This window comes from Diceros bicornis, chromosome 19, assembly GCF_020826845.1.
Source record: "Diceros bicornis minor isolate mBicDic1 chromosome 19, mDicBic1.mat.cur, whole genome shotgun sequence".
NCBI classification, from domain to species: Eukaryota; Metazoa; Chordata; class Mammalia; order Perissodactyla; family Rhinocerotidae; genus Diceros; species Diceros bicornis.
In genome coordinates this window covers 36,362,605-36,384,065 of record NC_080758.1, presented here as the reverse complement: position 1 = coordinate 36,384,065, position 21,461 = coordinate 36,362,605, and the positions used below count along the sequence as shown (strand labels likewise).

The following is a 21,461-nucleotide window of genomic DNA, read 5'->3' as shown; positions in this document are numbered from 1 at the left end:
ATATAAATGTGTTTTACTATGACACTTTGTGATACAATGAATATAAAAGAGTTAAATCAAAATTACCTTTTCTTTGTGTAGCTCAGCAATAAGTGTAGGCTATTTTGAGATAGGAAAATATTTACAAATATTAACAGGGGAAGCCAATGGAAAGAGGAAGAAGGGAGCATTTAGTGTCTGAGTTCTCAGTGCAAAGTGGCAGAATAGAATTTACAGCTCTCCTTCCACCAGCTCTTACTGGCCATTTCAGTTTGGCAAAACTGACTATAAATTTGCATGCAATAGAAGGAACTAAGGAAGGTGGATTATAAAAATGGCCCATTGAAATAGAGACATGTGTTATGTAAGGAAATGTATTCCACTGCATTATAAAAAGAGGAGTCCTTAATGTAAAATCCTACTACGGCATGAAAAGAGATTCCACAAGTCCAATGGATTATTCTAACATTAATGAGATTTAAATGAATTAATTCCATCATATACAGATGAAAACATGCCACATAATATATAACATAACCAAAGAACACCATTAATGAACAATTATTAAACATGCCCTATTTGGGAAAGACTTCTATTGAATGTATTGAATACTTACGAATCCACATGGTTCTCAAACGAAAGCAGAATTGGAAAAGGTGAAGTCTTAAATGCACACTCAGCAATTGCTTCTATCACTTCCTAAAAATGAGAACACGTGTATTCAATATACAGAATTTTAATGTGTATATATTTTTTCTTTGTGGTTACATGCATTGATATGATTGTCTTTTTCATTTACAGTATTCTATGCAATGGCCTGACATTGCTAGAAGGGGTTGTGCAGGCTCCTGGACTATAAATTTTCTGAGTCTTGTCTTAGCAAAGTGAAAAAACAGAAGACTGGATTTTGGTGGAGGGGGAGTGAAGGAGAATGGTTCTTCTATTTGCTATTTATATCTACTTTTTTTTATAATAAAAGAAATCTAATCATAGTATAAAAAATTTGGACAGCAACTGAAGGCAAAAATTCATCCATAAATTCATCCAAACCAAACCACTGTTGGCATTTGGTTATATTTACTTCTAGTTTGTTTTTCATGTATTTGTATAACTTGGTTTTAATTATAGTAAATACACTATTTGTATTTTTTTAACACTGTTATTGAGAGACAACGTTACTGAGTTATAATTCACCCATTTAAAGTGTACAGTTGAATGGTTTTTAGTGTATTCACAGAGTTGTGCAACCGTCATCCCAATCTAAGTTAGGACATTTTTATCACCCCAAAGAGAAACCATGTAACCATCAGCAATCACTCCCTATTTCCCCACCCCAACCCAACCCCACACACCCAGCCCTAGGCACCACTAATCTACTTTTCATCTACATAGAATTGTCTATTCCAAACATTTCGTATAAATGGAATTGTACAATATGTGGCCTCTTATGTCTGGCATCTTTCATTTAGCATGCTTTCAAGGTCATCCATGCTGTAACATGTATCAGTACTTCACCCTTCAATCTCTATTTTAAAAAAATGTGTATGTCATAAGCTTTAATATCTGTATAAAATTCTAGAGAATAGCAGTATTATAACTGATTTAACCATTACCCAATTGTTGGACAGACATATTCTAAGAGCTATCATTCAAATAATTCAAATAATTCACCTTCATTTTTTCCTAATATTTTGAATTATATTCTGGGAATGTATTCTCAGAGGGGAATTATTGAATTAATGAGTAAGAATACTTTCTAATGAATAGAAACACAGTCTCCTGTGTTTCTCCAAATTACTTTTCATCCTACATTGCCTAGAGTAATTTATGAAGGACCAGATTTCAATGCATATTCGCCAGTTTGGGGCATTATTTTTCAAGTGTTTTTCTTATTGAACTGGTATCAAAGCGCGATCTCCTTTATTTTTAACTATATCAATACTACTGTGGTTTCACACATCCATACATTTGTTTTTCAGTTGTATTTATTCTTTTCATATTCTCCTTTCAAGTAGGAGTTTCCACTCTCATTCCTTATGCCTGAGCCTTTTCCACTATCTTCTCTACCTTCTTAAACACTGCACAGCTTTCTTTATATCCATGCCAGAGAGCTATTTCCCTGGCCCCAGAGTATAAATAAGGCTTTCTAATTCTGTACTCCATTTGCATATATCTTCTAAGAAGGATCTGCTTGCATGGAGCAAAAGAATCCCTGTCACTGTTTCTTAGAAGGGAATTCACAGATTGCATTTCATACATTATTAGTTTAACTTTATGATAGTTGATGCCATCAAAAATAAGTGCACTATAAATAGCAAGCGGCAACAAGACTTTAAATTCTTTCTTTGATTTATTTGAGCACAGGTTTCAGATTCAAACAGGCTTGTGTTTGAATCCTACTTAGCCTTACAAGCTGTGTGACCTTGGGAAAAATCACTGAATGCCTCTGTGCTGACCTGTAAAGTGGGGGTGATAAGTCTCATTCCACAAGCCTGTTGTGAGGATGCCTCGAGAAAAGGTAAAGGACCCAGCTCAGGATATGGGCATATATTCTCAAATCAGCTGAGGCTTACCTCGCTGGTGCCTCCTTTTCCACTCACCTTAAACCTTTCCTCTTAGACTCTTACTAATACAAACAAGAGCTATCATTAAAGAGCATTTATTATGTCACAGACACATATCTTATCTCATGCTATAAACATTCCGTAAGGAAAATATGATCCACCGTTTTACAGATTATAAAATAGTGGCTCTGAGATATTAACCGATTTGCCCAAGGTCAAAGAGGAGAATCCAAGAAACCCCAGGCAAGTTTATCTGACTGTAAACTTTACGCTCTTTTTTTTTTTTTTTAATAATTTTATTTATTTATTTATTTTCCCCCAAAGCCCCAGTAGACAGTTGTATGTCATAGCTGCACGTCCTTCTAGTTGCTGTATGTGGGACGCAGCCTCAGCATGGCTGGAGAAGCAGTGCGTCGGTGCGCGCCCGGGATCCGAACCCCGGCTGCCAGCAGCGGAGCGCGCACACTTAACCGCTAAGCCATGGGGCGGGCCCTAGACTTTACGCTCTTAACCACTGCAGTAGCTCCCATGCAGCTAATGATCTTAACCACCTAGGATCAAAGCCCTCAAAAGAATTGAGAATTACTATCATAAAGGAAGTGGGTAGTAAGTGCAAAGAAAAAAGGGCTAGGGGGCCGGCCCCATGGATTAGTGGTTAAGTGTGCGCGCTCCACTACTGGCGGCCTGGGTTCCGATCCCGGTTCGGATCCCGGGCGTGCACCGACACACCGCTTCTCCCGCCATGCTGAGGCCGCGTCCCACATACAGCAACTAGAAGGATGTGCAACTATGACATACAACTATCTACTGGGGCTTTGGGGACAAAAGGGGAAAAAAAAAATGGAGGAGGATTAGCGATAGATGTTAGCTCAGGGCCGGTATTCCTCACAAAAACAAACAAACAAAAAAAGAGCTAAATTTTGTTTATTTCATAAATTTGGCCCTATCGTCTCAGCTAAAGGCATTCTTGACTCCTCTTTCTCTCATATCTTTCAATTCATCAGCAATCTTGTCTAAAATATACCCAGAATATAACTACACCTCAGCACCTCCACCTCTATCATCCTGATCCATAACCTCTGCAGCAATTATGGTAAATTTTATCATCACTCCCACACATTCACTACGCCTTCCTGTGAGACCCGCTGACAACTGGCATTGCCGTGTGTTTTGTTTAGGCCAGTGAAATCTATGTGAAAATGACGTGTGCTGCTGCTAAGCAGAGTCTTCCAGAGCCATCATGTGGTTCTGCCATGTCTCTTTCCTCTCTGCCATGAGCCCAGTGACATCACAGATTGGGGCTATTCTTTCTGTAGGGATTGTAGACATTTTCAATCAGAGCAACAGCCAACAACTAACCTGAGTGAGAAATAAACCTTCATGGTTCTAAACCACTGAGATTCTGGGGTTTCTTGTTGTTGCAGCAAAACCTAGCAGCGGCTGACTGATAGAACCTTTAACTGCTTTCCCAGCTTCTTGTTTGCCCCCTACAGTACATTCCACAGTCTGAGTGATTGCTCCTAAACATGAATCAGATGATTTCACTCCTTTGGAGTAAACCTGTCTTTGGCCTTCCATTTCACAGAGTGAAATCCAAATTCCTCGTCAGACCTGGCACCTGCTATCTCTCTAAACTCATCTCCTTTTCCTCTTCCCCACTGCTCACCCTAGTACAGTCCACTGACGTCTCACTTTTCCTCGAATACACCAAGCATGATTTCATCTCTTTGTTCATCTCTTTCATTTCTTTGTTCATCTTTGTTACTTCTGTCAGGAATACTCTTATCTGAAAGCAAGGCTTACTTCCTTAATTTTAGGGGGTGGTGATCTCTTCTCAAATGTCATGTAACCATCTTCTCCTGCCATCCTGCTGAAAATAGCATTTCACTAGCCCCTCTTTTCCTTCAGTGCTTACTTATGTTGCCTTAAAGGACATATCTCCATGTGCCATATTATGTGTTTCTTTTGGTTGATTTCTCCCCACTAGAATGTAAGTTTCTTGAGAGTAAGCACTCAGTTTTCTCCACTGCTCTGTCCCTAGAGCCTAGGAAGTGCTAAGGCACATTCTAGACGCCCACTAAATATTTTCAAATAAATAAATGAACTCTTAACATTCTTTTTTTTTTTTTTTTTTGTGAGGAGATCAGCCCTGTGCTAACATCCGCCAATCCTCCTCTTTTTTTGCTGAGGAAGATGGCCCTGGGCTAACACCTGTGCCTATCTTCCTCCACTTTATATGGGATGCCGCCACAGCATGGCTTGCCAAGCAGTGCGTCGGTGCGCGCCCGGGATCCGAACCAGCGAACCCCGGGCCGCCGCAGCGGAGCGCGCGCACTTAACCGCTTGCGCCACCGGGCCGGCCCCTGAACTCTTAACATTCTTAATAGAAAAGAAGCATCATTTATCTAGTTATGTTCCCATTTATTCTTCTGTTGACTATTTCAGAGGTCAGCACAATTTTTCCATAAAGGGCCACATAGTAAGTATTTGAAGCTTTGCTGGCCATATAATTTCTATGGCAAATATTCAACTCTGCCTTTGTAGCCCCAAAGCAGCCACAGATAATATGTAAACACGTGGATATGCCTATGTTTCAACAAAACTTAGTTTATAGAAACAGGTGGCAGGCTGAATGTGACCTGCAGGAGACTGTTTGCCAACCCTTGGAGTAGTCTGATCATTGACTTAAGCAAAGCTTAAAACTTGATTCTAACCAAAGGTAAATGTAATTTTGTATTAAAGAAGTTTGAATGTTGATTCCATACTCAGTAGCCCAGTTAATGTTAACACTTTCACGGCCAAAATTTTCAATCAAGGTTGAGTCTTACATTAAAAACAAAGTCTTTCACATATAAATGTAAATAAAAGTGTAATTAGTCTTTGATAACTTTTCTAAGGATGATTGTTGTCTTGGTTATTTGAGAACTTCTCCAGCTGCCTTTAATAATGAAGGTTGACTGTGGACCGGCCCCACCAGCATTTGGGCCAATGAGAGTCAGGCCTGAAGGTGAGTGAAAACCTCGCCCTCTCTCCCTTAGAAAGTGGGTGTTTTGTCTCAGGCCAAGTGCCTATCTCTCTTTATCTTTGGCCAGTGAAATGTGAGTGTTTTCTGGGCCTGCTCTCAGACTTGTAGGGAGTTCGTGCCCGCCTCCCTCTTCCTAGCTCCCTGGTCTGGTTCTCTCTCCCCACAGCGGGGATGCTGGTGTGGCCTGAACTGCACCTGGGCTCTGGGGATCCGAGACCTTCCTGTCTTGTGTCTCCGACGTCTCCTCTTCTCCTGCCACTGTCCTTGTGCACTTCTGGTCTTGTGCACTTGACTTAGGACACCCTTCTCAGCTCCCACGGGGTCTCTCATCAAGGCTGGGCTGTGTTTGAGCTTCTGGCTCTTCCTAGAGGTGAAGTGGATGCCAGGGCTTGTGTGTGGAGGGCACCCACAGCTCTAACACGGCAGCCTCACAAATGACTTAATTCAACCCCCAGCTCTCACCCTGGCTTAATAAAAACTCCTTGTGTATATAATACCACAACCATTATAAGTATGTAAAGAAAGCTAAAGTGTGGCTCTTAAAATTTCCATTATACCATCAAAAGCTAACATTTATAGAGTATTCATTGCCCGCCATGCATCGTTCTAAGCAATGTCTTCATATTAAGTACAGTCAATGAATGCCTACAACAACCCTAGGAGGTAAGCACATTATCATCTCCATTTTGCTCATAAGAAAGAGGCTCAGTCTGGTAAGGGAGCTTTTCCAAGGTCTTGCAGCCAGCCAAAGGGAGAGGTGGTGTTGGAACCCCTGCAGTCAGCTCCAGAGCTGCATTCTTAACTTCTATACTCTCCTTTCTCTCTTTTCCTCTCCTTCTCTCCCTCCTCCTTCTGTCCATCTCTCCCCATCTCTTCCGTAAAATTAGCCACCTGTTTAGGAAACCTTTTTGAACCTTTAAAACCAAAGAAAACATTTACTGAATTTCATCTAATAATTTTAGTTGGAAGCCCCTTAAAACTCCAGAAGTTCCATTGTTGGACTTCTGTTTGTTTATGCCTCTGGAATACTTGGCATGGTGCACACAATTACTAAGAATGAGAAAACTAGTTCCAGGTTAAGTTTCACTCTTTCATATAAGCCATCACCAGTGGACATTGGCTGTGAAAGTACCTTACTGCTCAACTGCTCCTTATTAAGCCAAAACCATTTTTCAGAGACTTCTAACACTGGATTCAATAATCTATAAACCATATGGCTCAATTACTAACCTCCAGCGGGAAAAACTGCCCTTGAAATCCTTTATCCTTGACAGACAACAGCAGGGTGTATTCGGATACCCATTGCATGTGAGCATTTATGTAGCAGTTAAATTGCATCCTAAATTATTATTATTTCTCTCAGAGAACAAAGCTTTATTTTCAGAAATGCTCCATTTAACCGCATACTCAAATTTAATATATTTCCATCATATATTTTATCACATTACCCAGTTTTCCATCTTGTACAATTGTTGATTACAAAGGAGCTGCCTGAGGGGAGAAAAAGGAGCAGCTTGGGGACGGGGTGGGCGGGTGGGTGTCCAGCGTGGGGAGGAAGGAGATTGAGCGGGAGCAGACAGAATGAAGACCAAGTGGCAAATTACTATGTCATAACCATCAGAATGGCTAAGGCAATGAGGCAAAGAAACAGAAGAGCAGATATATGGGATAAATAATAAATAAATCTAGAGTGCAAAATAAAAAGCCCTCCACAAAGAGCTGAATTACAGCATGTCCTCTTTCCCAGAACATAACCTTTTATTTTGGCCCATACAATAAATAAATGGTAAATGCCAATAGGAAATTTCGTTTTGGGGATATATCGCCCAGAAGCTTTCCAGATTACATCAACCGAGAGCAGATAAACTGTGTGACCTAAAAATGACAAACTTTTGCAATCAGTTTATTTTGCTGCTGCAATACACACTGTGGCTATAGATTATAGTCTAATTATAGCGATGGTCAGGCCAAATATACAGGATAGCCAAAACTGGCAAACATTGGGAGAATCTTTTCACTAACCACCAATATATTATAGATGGAATTTCACATGCGAAAATGGAGAAAGACAAAATTCATTGGTATGATGAACAGAGGCAAGAAAGACTAAAAATGAAGGCCGTGTTATAATTTGTCTATTTGCTTTGGGATGGGAACATCCATTAAAAAAACATTGAGAATCTACTGTAAGCCAGATTCTTTTCAAAGTGCTTGGGATAGTTCAGGGAACAAAACAAAGATGCAGACCTTACATGCTAGGAGAAGGAGACAGACAATAGACAAGGAACATAATCATTAAGTAAATTAAGCACAGTAGTAGAAGGTGGTTAAGTGCTTGGTAAACAGAAAAAATAAAGCGGTAGTGGGAGTGTATCATGAGTGTGGGAGTGGGCGTGGTGGCTGGTTACAGTGTTAAATAGAGCAGACCCCGTAGGCCTCATTGAGAAGGCGGCATTTGAGAAGGGCTTCAAGGAGGTAAGAGGTGACCATGCAGATACCTGGGGGAAGAGCATTCCAGGCAGAAGGAACAAGCTGTACAAGGCTGTGAGGTGGGACCTGCCTAGCACGGTCAAGGAACAGCAAGGAGACCAGTGGCATTGTAGTCCAGTGAGTGAGGGGGAAAGTGGTATTGGGGGGTGTAGATCACATAGGACCCTGTCCCCCATTTCGCTTACCTTTTCTTACAAAGTCACTGTACACAGTGGTTTCTGCAAAAGCAGAGCAGGGCTGGGACTAGGGTGAGACCAGTGAGGTGTCTAAGTGTCATTCTCAGGTGGCAGCTCTGCATTTACACAACACAGAGAGGAAGCACCTCCTTCGATTTTGCATGCGAGGTGCCTCACTTGCCTCACCCTAGTCGCAGTCGTGATGTCCTGATGCAGAGAATTCCTGCTCTGTATATTTGTCCACAAAATAGTTGGCTATTCTACTCCCCACACTCATCCCTGCCCACCACCACCATCACTACCCACCCACAGCCCTGCAAGAATTATCTATCCTGCACATGCACATTAGCAGGAAGCACAGCTGGACAGACCAACCACCAGGGAGATGAGTTTCCTGCTCTCTTTGGCCAACCCCCACCCCCAACTCTGGCAGGCCACTGGAGGAAGCAGTATTCTGGGCTAGATTTAGTCTTTTAGTCTCTAAATCCGTCAGCAAGTGTGTGGATGTGGTTGAGAAGTTGTGCCTCCGGAGCCCAGGAATAGATGTTTAATCAGCCTGTGACTCTGGGATCACAGACGTGATTGAAGAATCCCTTGTATGGTCAAGTGCACAGGGAGAGTCACTCTAAGCTGACTTTATGGCCAAGGCCAAGAAACCAATGCTTCACATAAAATAAATATGCCTTAGAATGTGCTTGGTGTCTATTCCCTGCCCCGGCAAAGGAGCTCAAAGAATCTAGAAGATTATAAATTTTTAAGAAAACTTAATTGTTTCTTACATAGACTCTGAGGGGACAGTGGGCAGGGGAGTGGGTGGGCTCTCCCGGCAGTGGGTCAGTGCACAAGACCATCAGTCCCTTAGCTCAGTAACGGTTCCATCAGGATGTGCTGTCTTCCTCTCCAGGATCATCTCCATCCATGAACAAACAGGGGAGCCCAAGTTGCACTCACCCCTCACCCCACACCAGGGTCCTCTGTCCTCTGCTTTTCCTTAAAGAGCCCAACCAGGCTAGGGTTTGTATTTTAGATAGCTGACAAAGGAGAATGGCAGGCGCTGGGGGTGGGGGAGAACAATGGAAATGAAACAAAAATCCATTGATTTTTCCATTACAGAAAACCAGAAGACCTTAAGAGTGTTCAATTTCAGGAGCAGATACAACTTTTAAAGATTTTGATTAAGGTCAATCCCATATTAAACTAGTGAAGTGTGCTATTTTTCTCTAATTATTGTATTGTAGCCTAAGTTTAAGAAATCATGAAAAGTCAAATTCCCTAGGCACAACATAGTAAACTTATTTTAAGGTGCTAATGATATTACTTCTGAACAAATCTTTATTACTGTCAAAAAGTGTACCTTTGATCAGGAAATCCATTTGTGTCAACTGAAACCTGGCTGTCCCTTGAAAATCTTGCTTCTCTTTTGTTGCTTTCTCAAGTGATAGCTGTTTATTTTCTCACCTCTGAAGTGCCCCTGGGCTAAAAGCAGAAGAGTGGGATTTTTCTGCCCTCAATGCTACTTCTGAAACATTACTTCTCAATCTTATTTTTAAAAAATCCCAGTTCTCATGAGCTTTTACCACTTCCTCACTTCTGCCATCTATTGAGCTCCCCTTCATTCAGCAAACACTTTGGCAAGTGGCTCACTGTCTTCTTCATCCAAAGCTTTGTCACCAATCTTGGTGATGTTAATGTCTAATTCATCCAATATTCTTGCCTCTCAGCACTCTGACCTCCCCATTTTCAATGGCCTTGTCCCCACTCCACTTTAGCTACCCACACACTTGGGCTCTGTTTTCTTGTTTTTTTAGGGCAAGAGTTAGTGACCTAGAGTCAGTTCTGCTCTGAGACTCAGGTAACCCAGGTAATGGGGCTCATGCCTTGGGACCCGTGCCCTAGAGGTTGTCCTCTGGCTCTTCTTCTCTGATTCCCTTCCAAAGAGGAGAAAAGCCTGAGTCAGTCAGCAGAACATGTCCTCTAAAGCCCACATATCCCCTTTCCAGATCACTTTCTAGGTGCCTAGAACCCCAGATTTCCCCCACCCAAATGGCCCCAAACTCCTAGGGATGGCTCTTTGCAGGGGATGTGAACAGAACTTGGATATTTGAGCTTGGGTGTCAACATGCATGAATGTTAGGCCCTTTATGATGTAGGATGGAGCCATGGGTGGGAAGAGAAAAGAGATGACCAAAGACACCCCCATTCCCAGCTAATAAGACTGGCTGGTGTTTCTTTATCAATTACAGCTTTAGTCTTGCCTCCTAGATAGGATTTATTAAGATACCCAATCATAGGATTATTTCTGCTTACTGACAGCACCCAATCCATAGCAAAACCCTGCTTCCTTGAACCCTCACCCAAATCACCTAATATAAGCCCAAATCCTGTAAGTCCTCTCTAATCCACTTTTATTGAGACACCACAGTTCCCCATGATATGTGTGCTCCCTTGTTGCATAAGCCAATAAACCTGAGTTTGACTACAGGTGTATTCCTAGCGGTCTTTGGCTGACAGGTATCAATGTGCCAAAAGCTGGCATATAATAGTCAATATTCCATTCTAGCATCATAGAACAGAATATTATATAATAATTAAATAGTAGTAATTAATATAATCATCATCATCATCATCAAGAAAGCAAACAAGCTAGAGATACAGACAATAATATTGATGAATCTCCCTAACAATGGGGAGTGAAAAAAGCAAGACACTAATGCATACCACAGTATGAATGCATTTATATTAAGTTAAAAAACTGGTGAAACTACTTAGGGCTATACATAAACTAGTACACTCTAAAGAAGAGCAAAGTTGTGACCACTGTAATAGTCAGGAAGGTGGTCATCTCTGGGGGTAATGAGGTCATTCTGATGGGAATGGGTACATGGGGTGTTTCTGGGATGTCAGTATGTTTCTATTTCTTGATTTAGGTGGTAGTTACATGGGTGTACATTTTTTATTCATTAGTTAAACTGTACAAATAAGTTGTATGATCTTTGTTATGTATGTTATACTTCCCAATGATAAAATGCAAGAAAAAAAGGATGAGTGTTAAATAGACAAATTCATTGACATTTCCTTTCAGAAGACAGTTTACTTAGATTTTGGTTAGCATGAACCAATTCACCTGATGCCAGTTATCCATGCATAAACTGCTAAATTTTAGCCTATGAAATTGCAAAGATGATTAATGGCCAATGGACTTAATTGTAATCCCTGGGTCTTTCTATCTTAGGAAGCTTTACCCAAATGGGGTCAGGTCTCCTCAGCTGCCTCTCTTAGCAATATTCATTCACTCTACCTTGAAGGATATTTCAGTCGTCATGGTGAATCCATGGGTGATGACTGGTTCCTCTTCTGCAGTCCGTCCCTTCCAGCAGTCCAACTCTACACAGCGACAACCAGACAGGAGCACTTGGCGGTACATCTCAACAGAGGAGTTTCCAGCCAGCTGGCCAGCTGTAAAACATCAACAAAATGAATCCCAGAATCTCAGGAAGCAAGGAAGACGTTGGTGGCTTCCTAGAAAAGCTCTTCCCCAATGGGAAAACAAAGAGTTTAAGAGTTTGAGTAGTTGTTTTCAGCCTTTCTTCTGCTTCAACATACCAGAAGGTAGTGGCACAATCCCAAATGAAATTGTGGCTCTCTAACAGTGGTTTGGGGGAAGAGAGAATAGAAGGAGGAAGGCATTGTAACAATAACAATAACTCATGTATCTTAAATGCTTACCATGTGCCAATTATAGTTCGTCAAACTTTACATGTGTTACTACATTTAATCTTCATAAAAATCTCTCTGGTACAATTAGCTTTCTTTAAAAAACAAAAAACTTACGTTCATAAAATGAAAATGGTATAGAGCAATTCAGTTACCCAAGTTTCCAAAGCTAGTAAGTGGAAGATACAGGATTATAACTTCACTCAGTTTTTAAATTCACTACCTCCCTCTGAGAGAGTATTGTTGACAGGCAATTCTATTATACAAGTCAACCCCTTTGTCATGTTTGTCCAAGGCACAAATGCTTAGAAAAGCTAAGCATTCTCTTTTCAAAAGTGCTTTTTTGTAGGAATAAATTTAAATTTAATAAAAGAAGTGCAAAACTTATACACTAATGATTAGAAAACATTGTTAAAAAAAATTAAAGAAGACCTAAATAAATGGAAAGATATCCCATATTCATGGAGCAGACTTAATATCGTTAAGATGACACTACTCCCCAAATTGTTCTACAAGCTCAATTTCTATCAAAATCCTAGCGGGCTGTTTTGCACAAATTGAAAAGCTGATTGTAAAATTCACATGGAAATGTAAAGGACCCAGAATGGCCAATCTTGAAAACTTAGAACAAAGTTGGAGGACTGACGCTTCCCAATTTCAAAACTTAACTACACAGCTAGAGTAGTAATCAAGACAGTGTGGTACTGGCACAAGGTTAGATACATAGATCAATGGAACGGAATTGAGAGTCCAGAAATAGACCCTCACATTCACAGTTAATCGACTTACAACAAGGGTGCCAGGATTGCAGAAAGAATTGTCTGTCTTTTCAACAAAAAGTAGTGGGACTGACGTGGTCGAAACCTTGTTTATGACTCGTTTTACAGTTTCTAATTCTTTCCATGAGACTTCATTCAGTCTTGCATTACTCAATCGCCTCTGGCTAGAAGCAAAAGAATTTACCTCAGGAGGTAATCAATGACTTTACTCTCCTGCCTACGTGTTCCTTGAGGCATATTGTACGTTGAAGTGCAAGGACACATCTCATTCATCTGTCTCCATGACCTAATCTTTGAGGCTAACCAGACCACCTAATACTTTCTCTTTTGACATTTCTATAGAATACTAAAAATAGCTAAACTGGTATATAATGGGCCCGGACAGGCACTGCCGTGCAGCATCTCTCTGCTGCCCATGGGTCCTGTCCCCAGGCAGCTCTTTACTGCCCATGGGTCCTGTCCCCATGCTGAACACAAAATAAAGGTGCATGAACCAACGAGCGGCTCATGTCTGAAAATTCTTTTTCGACTCGAGACTCAGCAGCCCCACATCAGGACAACTGGATAGTCACATCAAAATAATGAAGTTAGATCCCTACCTCATATCATATACAAAAAATTAACTCAAAATAGATCAAGCTTCTAAACGTAAGAGCTAAAACTATAAAACTCAGAAGAAAACATAAGAGTAAATCTTTGTGACCTGGATTAGGCAATGGTTTTGTAGATATGACACCAAAAGCACAAACAACAAAAGAAAAAAGAGATAAACTTCATCAAAAATTAAAAATCTTTGTGAACAGAACTGAAATATTCTAGTGAAGTGATAAGAATTGTAATAATCAAGGCACCTGAGACGTCTGAGGGCAGGAATTCAAGCCAACCCATTCCTATCTCACTTATGAAGTCAATGGACGGCATGAATTTCTTGATAAATTATTTTTAAAAGATTAATAACAAATAACTTTCAAGACAAGCCCACCATCAACACACACATGGAAGTCTGTTTTCCACATTAAACATTTTCTCTGCTTTATACTCTATTAGCCTCCATCATTTTTTTTTAAATAGTCAATTAAAAGATGATATATTGATGAAAACTGTCAAAACGACTTTGAAATGGACAAGATCTGCCCAGTGGAGACACACAGGACAAAGAAAATGGGATTAAGCCTATTGGCTTAATTTTATTTTTATATGCATGTCACAACACCCAAACATCAGCATAAAAAAAGGATGACATTCTTTAGTGCCACATAGCCCTAGTAAATGCACTGAAAGGCTGATTAAGTAGGTTTGCATAATCACTTTTCTCTACCGAAAAAATAGGGCATTTTAAACATACAAACGTGTTTGCAAAATCAGAAATGCTGACAAAAAATGTAGAAAGTTCCTGATGCTAGATAACCAATTTGCCATTTATGATTGACTCCAAGTTTATTGTAATAAAGGTCTTTTTTGCATAAAGGGCAAGGGGACAGTTGGAGTGAAGGGGAAAAGACAGTCATTTATATGTTATTCTTAAGCTTAAGGGAGGACTACTTTAGCTAGAGGAAGTGAAAAGTTCAAATAATTATCAGGTTAACTCACTAAAAATGCTAGCGCCTACAGAAAATTGCACTGCTGTTAATGGGTAGAGCAGATTTTCTTGTGTACTATCTAGGAAATTGTTTAAGTGTATTACTAACCATATCCAACATCACTACATAATGTGCAATTTTTTAGGTTATTTAATTAATACTTTGTTGAGTGCTACTAACTTCAGTAGGGAAGTTACCATGGATTTATAAACTAAATAAGGGTTATTGGTAGATTGAAGTAAATACTTAACCCACACTAGAGCATTCTGCAATAAAAGATTCAAAGACTTTCTAGAAACATTTCTTTAGATTTGTTTGCAAAATTGTTTTTATCACTCAAAGAACAAAACGAAGGAATTTGATGTACTTTTTGAATGTTGATCAGTTAATGTTTTGAAAAATGTGGTAAGGCATGGGGTTGAGTTTGTGAGATGCAAAGGAATCTGAAAAAAAAAAATCTGAAGAATGAGAAGGTAGGTGTGTGTGTGTCCGTGTGTGTGTGTGTGTGCGTGTGTGTGTGTGTCTGTTGTGTTCATTGTCCGACACCTAAGCCCAACAGATCCCTTCAAGGTAAACTTGTTCATTCTTAAAATGAATAATCTATATGAGAAATGGAAGTCTCCCAAAGAAAGCATATTTTGAGAACTCTCACATTTATCCATAATTGCCCTATTCCTTGGAATGCATGTTAGGTTCCCTCTGTGTTTTCTTTTATTTATGGAAATTTTTTCTAAATATGTGTATTAATATTCTCCATTATTCTTTCCATTTCTGCCTAAAGCCTCAAAGCTGGTTTATTTTTTTTCCCTAAAATCCTAAGTCCTCATTATTTTATCCCATTGACCTATCATATTTCCATTTGATGAGATCTAATAAATATAGCTTCTGGGGCCAGGGGATTGCCAGGGGTTGGAATTAATGATATGCCACGAGTCACTCAACCTTTGTTATTTCTGAAACTAGTATCTGACATCATCTTTGCCTAGCTGTGAACACCCTCTGGAGCACATTCCAAGCCCATGATTGAACTTGGGAGCCAAAGCTCCATCTTGGATTAATTCATAATACTGCCCCAAGTCATAGCTCCAAAACTTCTCACTTGACTGCATTCATTTTGGGCTGCTGGCTACATTCACTTGAGTTTTGTCTCAGATTACCCAAGGCATCCATGGTTGGAAGAGACTAGAAAATTGAAAATAACAATCCCTTTATTAACACAGGCTTCTGAGGAATTTCTCACCTTGCAGAGAGTAATGATTAATTGTCTATATTTATCATTATTTATTGTCTTCTCTTCAACTTCAGGCTAAGAAGTTTCCAGAATGTGATGCATTTAATTCAGTGGCCTTCTTCAATAAACACTGTCTCCTTAAATAAGTGGAGATGGGGACTATCTCTCCTTGCATTCAAAGCTGTAACAGCCATTCAGGTCACATAATTCCACTGTTACACTTGAGGGATACAAAATACAGAGGATGTGTTGTTTATCTTGACTGTCTCTAGGGGCATTGGTTTGATCTGATCTCTCTCTTCCATAGTATATGCCTGCTACCCCAGTGAGACCATGAAGCTCTCTTGAACATAGATCCAATTGCAATGAGATGGTTTAGGTGAGAGAGTGGGAAAACAACTTTAAGCATATGCCTTACTGATTATAGGAGCCTCAACATTAGGGTCTGTGCACATTCCCAAACACAGTCTCTGTGGGAGGCAAAATACTGGTTGCTGGGGATACAAAAATGAGGCAAGACATATTCCTTACTCTTACCATCCAGTTAGGGAGGCAAGTTCAAATAAAGCAGAAGGTACTTATGTGCCAGGGAGTTTAAATGCTCACCTCAATCTTATACTCCTGGTTGCTCTTTCTTTCTCTTCTTTCTCTGTCTTCTTGCCAACAGAATATTCTATTTAGGTTCTGATATGCCTCAGAGGCCCCTCCCCAGCCCTGGGGTAAATCTTAATTCTTCTCAGTCAGTCACAGTAGTTCTGTGGCCCATTTTAGTGATTAATGTGGGCATTGCTAAGTGGTGCAACTCTGGGCTATATCTAATAGGGCATAAAGGAAAGTCTACCGCGCGGGCTGGGGGGACCTCACTCTTACAAAGGACCACAAGACAAGGACTTTCCCTGTGCCACAGGCGGATATTATTTCATAGGGAGGCAATGCTCAGGGTGCACAGTCATATTGAAACCATGAGACGAGCAAAAAAGATGGAAAGCATCTGGGTCTCTGATGACATCAATGAATTCCTGATTTAATCAACCCACAACTACTCTGCTTCTGGACTTCTTGTCGTGTGAGGTAATAAATTCTTTAATATTTAAGCAATTAAGTAGTAGTATCCTATTACTTACAGTCCCAAATACCTTGATTGTTTCAATTTTACAAATGAGGAAACTAAGGCTTAGAAGAGTTAATTTACTTAAAGGCAAATTTAAACTTGGTCTATTTATTTGCTAAGCTCAACTTCTTTCCATTCTACCACCCAACTTTCATAGGTCTTTGTATGCTTTAAACCAAAAATAAGTTATCAAAGGTTGCATATGCTAAAGGCTAAATGAGTGGGAGAGATGTGAAAGAAGGGAGTGACACTCAGTCTGGGTTGGTAGTAGATGACTGACAAGCGTAAATTATGCCTTGAATCATTTTTAGAACTTTTCTGCAGCCAAGAACATATATGTGAGGAGAGGAGTTGAGTAATAATTTGATACATTCAATCAGATAATTTAATTCATCAGAGGATAACTAAAAGCCGAAATCTAATTTTTTTCTAAGCTGAATAAGGATGTTAATTATTCAGAGATATACCACTTTGTCTTGCCTGCATATAAGGAGCCGTTATCCCAAATGGTTTGGAGTATGGGAAGATTTATGAGCTGCTGAAAAAGTATAGGTTGAAATGAGTTCTGTCCTGAAAGAATTTTGTTTTGAGTGATAAGGGTAGATTCCTCGAGGAAAAACAATAATTTAAAACATAATCACTACTTGATGTACTGCCAAGATTATCCAAAACCTTAGAAAAAGACCATCATAATTAAAAATCAACTCATTCTATGCATATATTTCTCTCAATGGTCAGATTTATTTTTCCTTCTGGGGGTCTCAATGGTCAACAAACGGGCAATAATGAGTAGGGAAAAAGACGTAATGATAATAATGCATTGCTAAATTGCATTGGTTTTCACACTGTATATTTAATTTTTACAGTCCCTTTGAATGCTCAAAAGAAAACATTCCAAATATCGAAATTCTCCTTTGAATTTAGACTGGCATTTCTCAGGAATGCTAGTTCTTAAAATGCTCAAAGAAAATAAGTAGAGTGGCGACGGTGGCGGGGAGGAAAGCTGGTCATACCTTAATGATTGTGAATCTGTAAGCCTTTTTTCTTATATTCAAAACATACTGTGGTAGGTGCCAACTTTTGTTCATACCTAGCATTTTTTAAACTCATTCAAGTAGGAAAACTTTCCTTTTTCTACCAAACACCCCTTATATGAAATAATGTTTCTATAGAAAAAATTTTTACTTCTTCTGAAAATGCCTGTAAAATACAAAGTCTAACTCTTTTTCTAGGTATTGATTTTAACATTTAATTGGATTCTATCGGGTTATACATTGGTTATAATTTTACTTTACAGTATTCTTAATTGGCCTTGGGAAATTTGAATTTTTATGTCATTCATGTTTATATTTATGCAAAGGCCTCTGATAGATAGGAGTTCTACATTAGGTTTATCTATAATTAAAACAAGGATACTAATAATATTATATGAAGTAAAACCAAATTTTACCCATGAGCCAGAGAGGATTTCAGGCAAAACCTCAAGAGCCTGTATTAGAATTGATATGTAGATTTTCGGGTTAATTATATGGAATTCTCCTTAATTCCCCTGCAGGAAAATATAAAACTTTGCTACTAGGACAAGGTAATATTGTGAGAATGTGGATTTATATAGGGTACATAAAAACCTAGGTATAATAATACATGGCTTAGGAAAGTGAGCAAGATAAGTTAAAATAAACCTTGAAGATCAGAACATGATTTAACATACATAACATAGTTTTAAAAATTGATTATTTGAAAATATATGAATTCTAATACTACTAGAAATTAAATAATTGAAGAAAGAATTGGTTTACTTAGTCAGAAATCATGTATATCTGATGGTGGTGATATGAAACCATTGTACAGAAATTTGGAGACAACTATTTGAGTTCTTTCTTCATCAAAACATAGAGTAGACCCTTCTCTTTCCGAGTATGTGACAGCTCCACCTTTTGAGAACTGTTAGCCATTAATATGCTGACACTCAAAATCAAACTGACACAATGGAGCCAAATTCTCTACCCATCTGTGCGTACACAGTTATTCAGAGAGAGGGCAAATGAGTGACTCTGGAAGAAATTAATTGGACTAAAAATCCTTAGTGAAATGCAGTTAAAAAAAAAAAAGAACTGCAGAGAAAAACTGAACAGTATTCTGTAGTTTTATTGTTTGTATTAATATTGAACAGTTTTCTTAGGGCTATTATTGTGTTTTCAGTAAAGCAAATGAGTAATTATCTATAATTTGTTAGGTGTATCAAGATTGATAAAGAAAGCACAGCTGTAGAATCAAGAATTTAAATTGGAAGATAGAAGTGGAAATATTTCTGTGAATTTGTGCCTTAACAAGAGAAAAAAATCTTTTCTTGCTTTGTTCACTGAAATGGTCCAGAAACAATGCTCCATAGTGCAGGGTCCAAATTGCTGTTACCCATACAATATTTTTTCCCCAATAAAAGGAACCAGGGCTCATTGGGGGGAAAGCCTGATTCTATGTGTGGCACAGAAAAGAACAAGGTGAGTCTGGAAGATCTTTATGTGCCAGAAAGGAAGGACATTTTCAAAGATCAGTGGGTCATGTCAAGAAGATACAGAAGCCAGCCTAAAAACATTTCCACTGACCAAAGCTGAGATAATTTGAGTTTAAAAGGCAAATAGTGCCTGTGTTTGAGTGAACACACATAAAATCTGAAAACCTTAAGTCCATAATGATATGCAGAAAGAGAAAAACTAGTATATTCCGAAAGAAGGTAAAAAGAATAGAATGTATATCCGGTCAGTCTTGTAATTCAATCATTTTGGTATTATTGCCTCATTTATTATAGGACAAATAATATAGATACTAATGAATTTAAATATATCACTTGGAAGGTATATTTGGACTTAAAACTATTGGTAAAATTACTGCATATTGTGACTTCCAGGTAGATGAAATCACATACAACGTCCAAAATTTAACTGAATATACATTTAAGTATTTTTAAGAGTCTTGTAGTCCCAAGTGTATGATAAATGCAAGATTCCATCATGTGCTAAAGTCTTTAAAGTTATATTTCTTAGTTCTATTTCAAAGATCCTAGACTCTTATCTTGAGGTTCTGTAGAGCTCCTCAAACTCGGATGAGAAAAAAGATTACATCTTCAATTTAAACCTCTATGTGAAATTTAACATTCTCTTCAGCTATGAATGTAGGTCACAAATCACAGTAGTATTAGCAGGACCAAGGACTCTGTCACCAGTAGAAATCACAGATATTTTTATATCATATTCCAGTTGTTGCAAATATCACAACATATTATTTATACTAATTTTACATTGTGTTCATAAAAATACATATTATTTTACCACAAATTTGTTTTTTAATATTTGATAATATTTCAGTGGAACTGATTTCCTCTTTAATCCTATGTACTTTATTTTACGCATTTAACACTATTCTTAGATGGGTCCATCAGCTTCACCAGGCTGTCAAATAGGTCAATGGTAGCAAGTAAGATTAAGAACCCCTGAGAAGGAAAAAAATCCTTTGTAAAGGCTTATCCATTTGAGTAGCAGCTTCAAAACTTCTGTAGTAGGCCTAAGAATCTGAATCCAAGGAAGTGGGCTAAGTGGATATTGTTCTCTTGAAGTTATAAAACCTGTAGCAGTTTTAAAACAGGGCTAAAAATATTTTGACACTCCTCCCATCAAGAGCTGTGGTCTATGTCCCCTCCCTTTGAATCTGGGTAGGCTGTGACTGTTTTGACAAATAAAGAAACAAGTGACAGCATAGAACTTCAGAGGCTAAGTGCAAAAGGCAATTAAGCTTCCTCCTTTCTTTCAGACACTTGTTCTTGCAGCCCTGAGCTGCCATGTAAAAAGTCCACCTATCCTGGGGGCTGCCATGCTGTGAGGAAGCCCAAGCCACATAGTGAGGCTTCTTGTAGGCCATTAGGTCAGCAGTCGTAACTGAGCCCAGCTGTTGGGTCATCCTGCCCAAGTGCCAGACATGTTGATGGAGAAGCCTCCAGAGGCTTCCAGCACCCAAGATGTTTGCATCACCCCCAGCTAATGCCCTAGACACCAGAAAGCAGAGACAAGCCATCTCCTTTGTTCCCTGTCTGAATTCCTGACATACAGAATATGGATCAAAATAAAATGGTGGATATTTTATGCCGATGAGTTTTGAAGTGATTTGCTATGCAGCAAGAAATGATCAGAACAGGGTTTAGGATGAGCCAGACATGAATCTAGTTAGTTTTATGGCATGACTCTCTCTTAGTAGAAAATGTCAGTTGAAACAGAACAGGCCACCGGAAGCCTAAGAGCTATCTACTTTTCAGGAAAAACATGCAAGTTGTAGTTCAACTGACTGTAGAACTCAGACTATATGATTTTGACTAGGTGGTCTCAGATTATATCATCCTGAGACAGCCCATTCCAGCTCTTTGGAGGCAACATTACTCTCTCCAAGACTCACTTCTTTTCTTTTTTTTTTTTTTTGTGAGGAAGATCAGCCCTGAACTAACATCCATGCCAATCCTCCTCATTCTGCTGAGGAGGATTGGCCCTGAGCTAACATCTATTGCCAATACTCTTTTTTTTTTCCCTTTTTCTCCCCAAAGCCCCAGTAGCTAGTTGTATGCCATAGTTGCACATCTTTCTAGTTGCTGTATGTGGGATGCCGCCTCAGCACGGCTGGACAAGCGGTGCGTTGGTGCGCGCCCGGGATCTGAACCTGGGCCGCCAATAGCAGAGCGTGCGCACTTAACCGCTAAGCCACGTTGCTGGCCCCTCCAAGACTCATTTCTATTCTAAGCTATTTTTCATTGAGCGTAGGATGCCAGGC

The 21,461-nt window shown here is 39.3% G+C and overlaps 1 protein-coding gene across 2 annotated transcripts in view; it reads right to left on the bottom strand.

Annotated features, from left to right (window-relative positions):
* Positions 1–21,461, bottom strand: part of PLCB1 (phospholipase C beta 1) — a 681,789-nt gene that overhangs the window by 149,694 nt on the left and 510,634 nt on the right. For both annotated transcript variants that reach the window (XM_058563193.1, XM_058563194.1), the window contains exons 11-12: positions 11,533–11,690; positions 596–678 (exon numbers count right to left, since the gene is read on the bottom strand). In XM_058563193.1, coding sequence (XP_058419176.1) covers positions 596–678; positions 11,533–11,690 — 241 coding nt within the window. The remainder of the gene's footprint in view (positions 1–595; positions 679–11,532; positions 11,691–21,461) is intronic.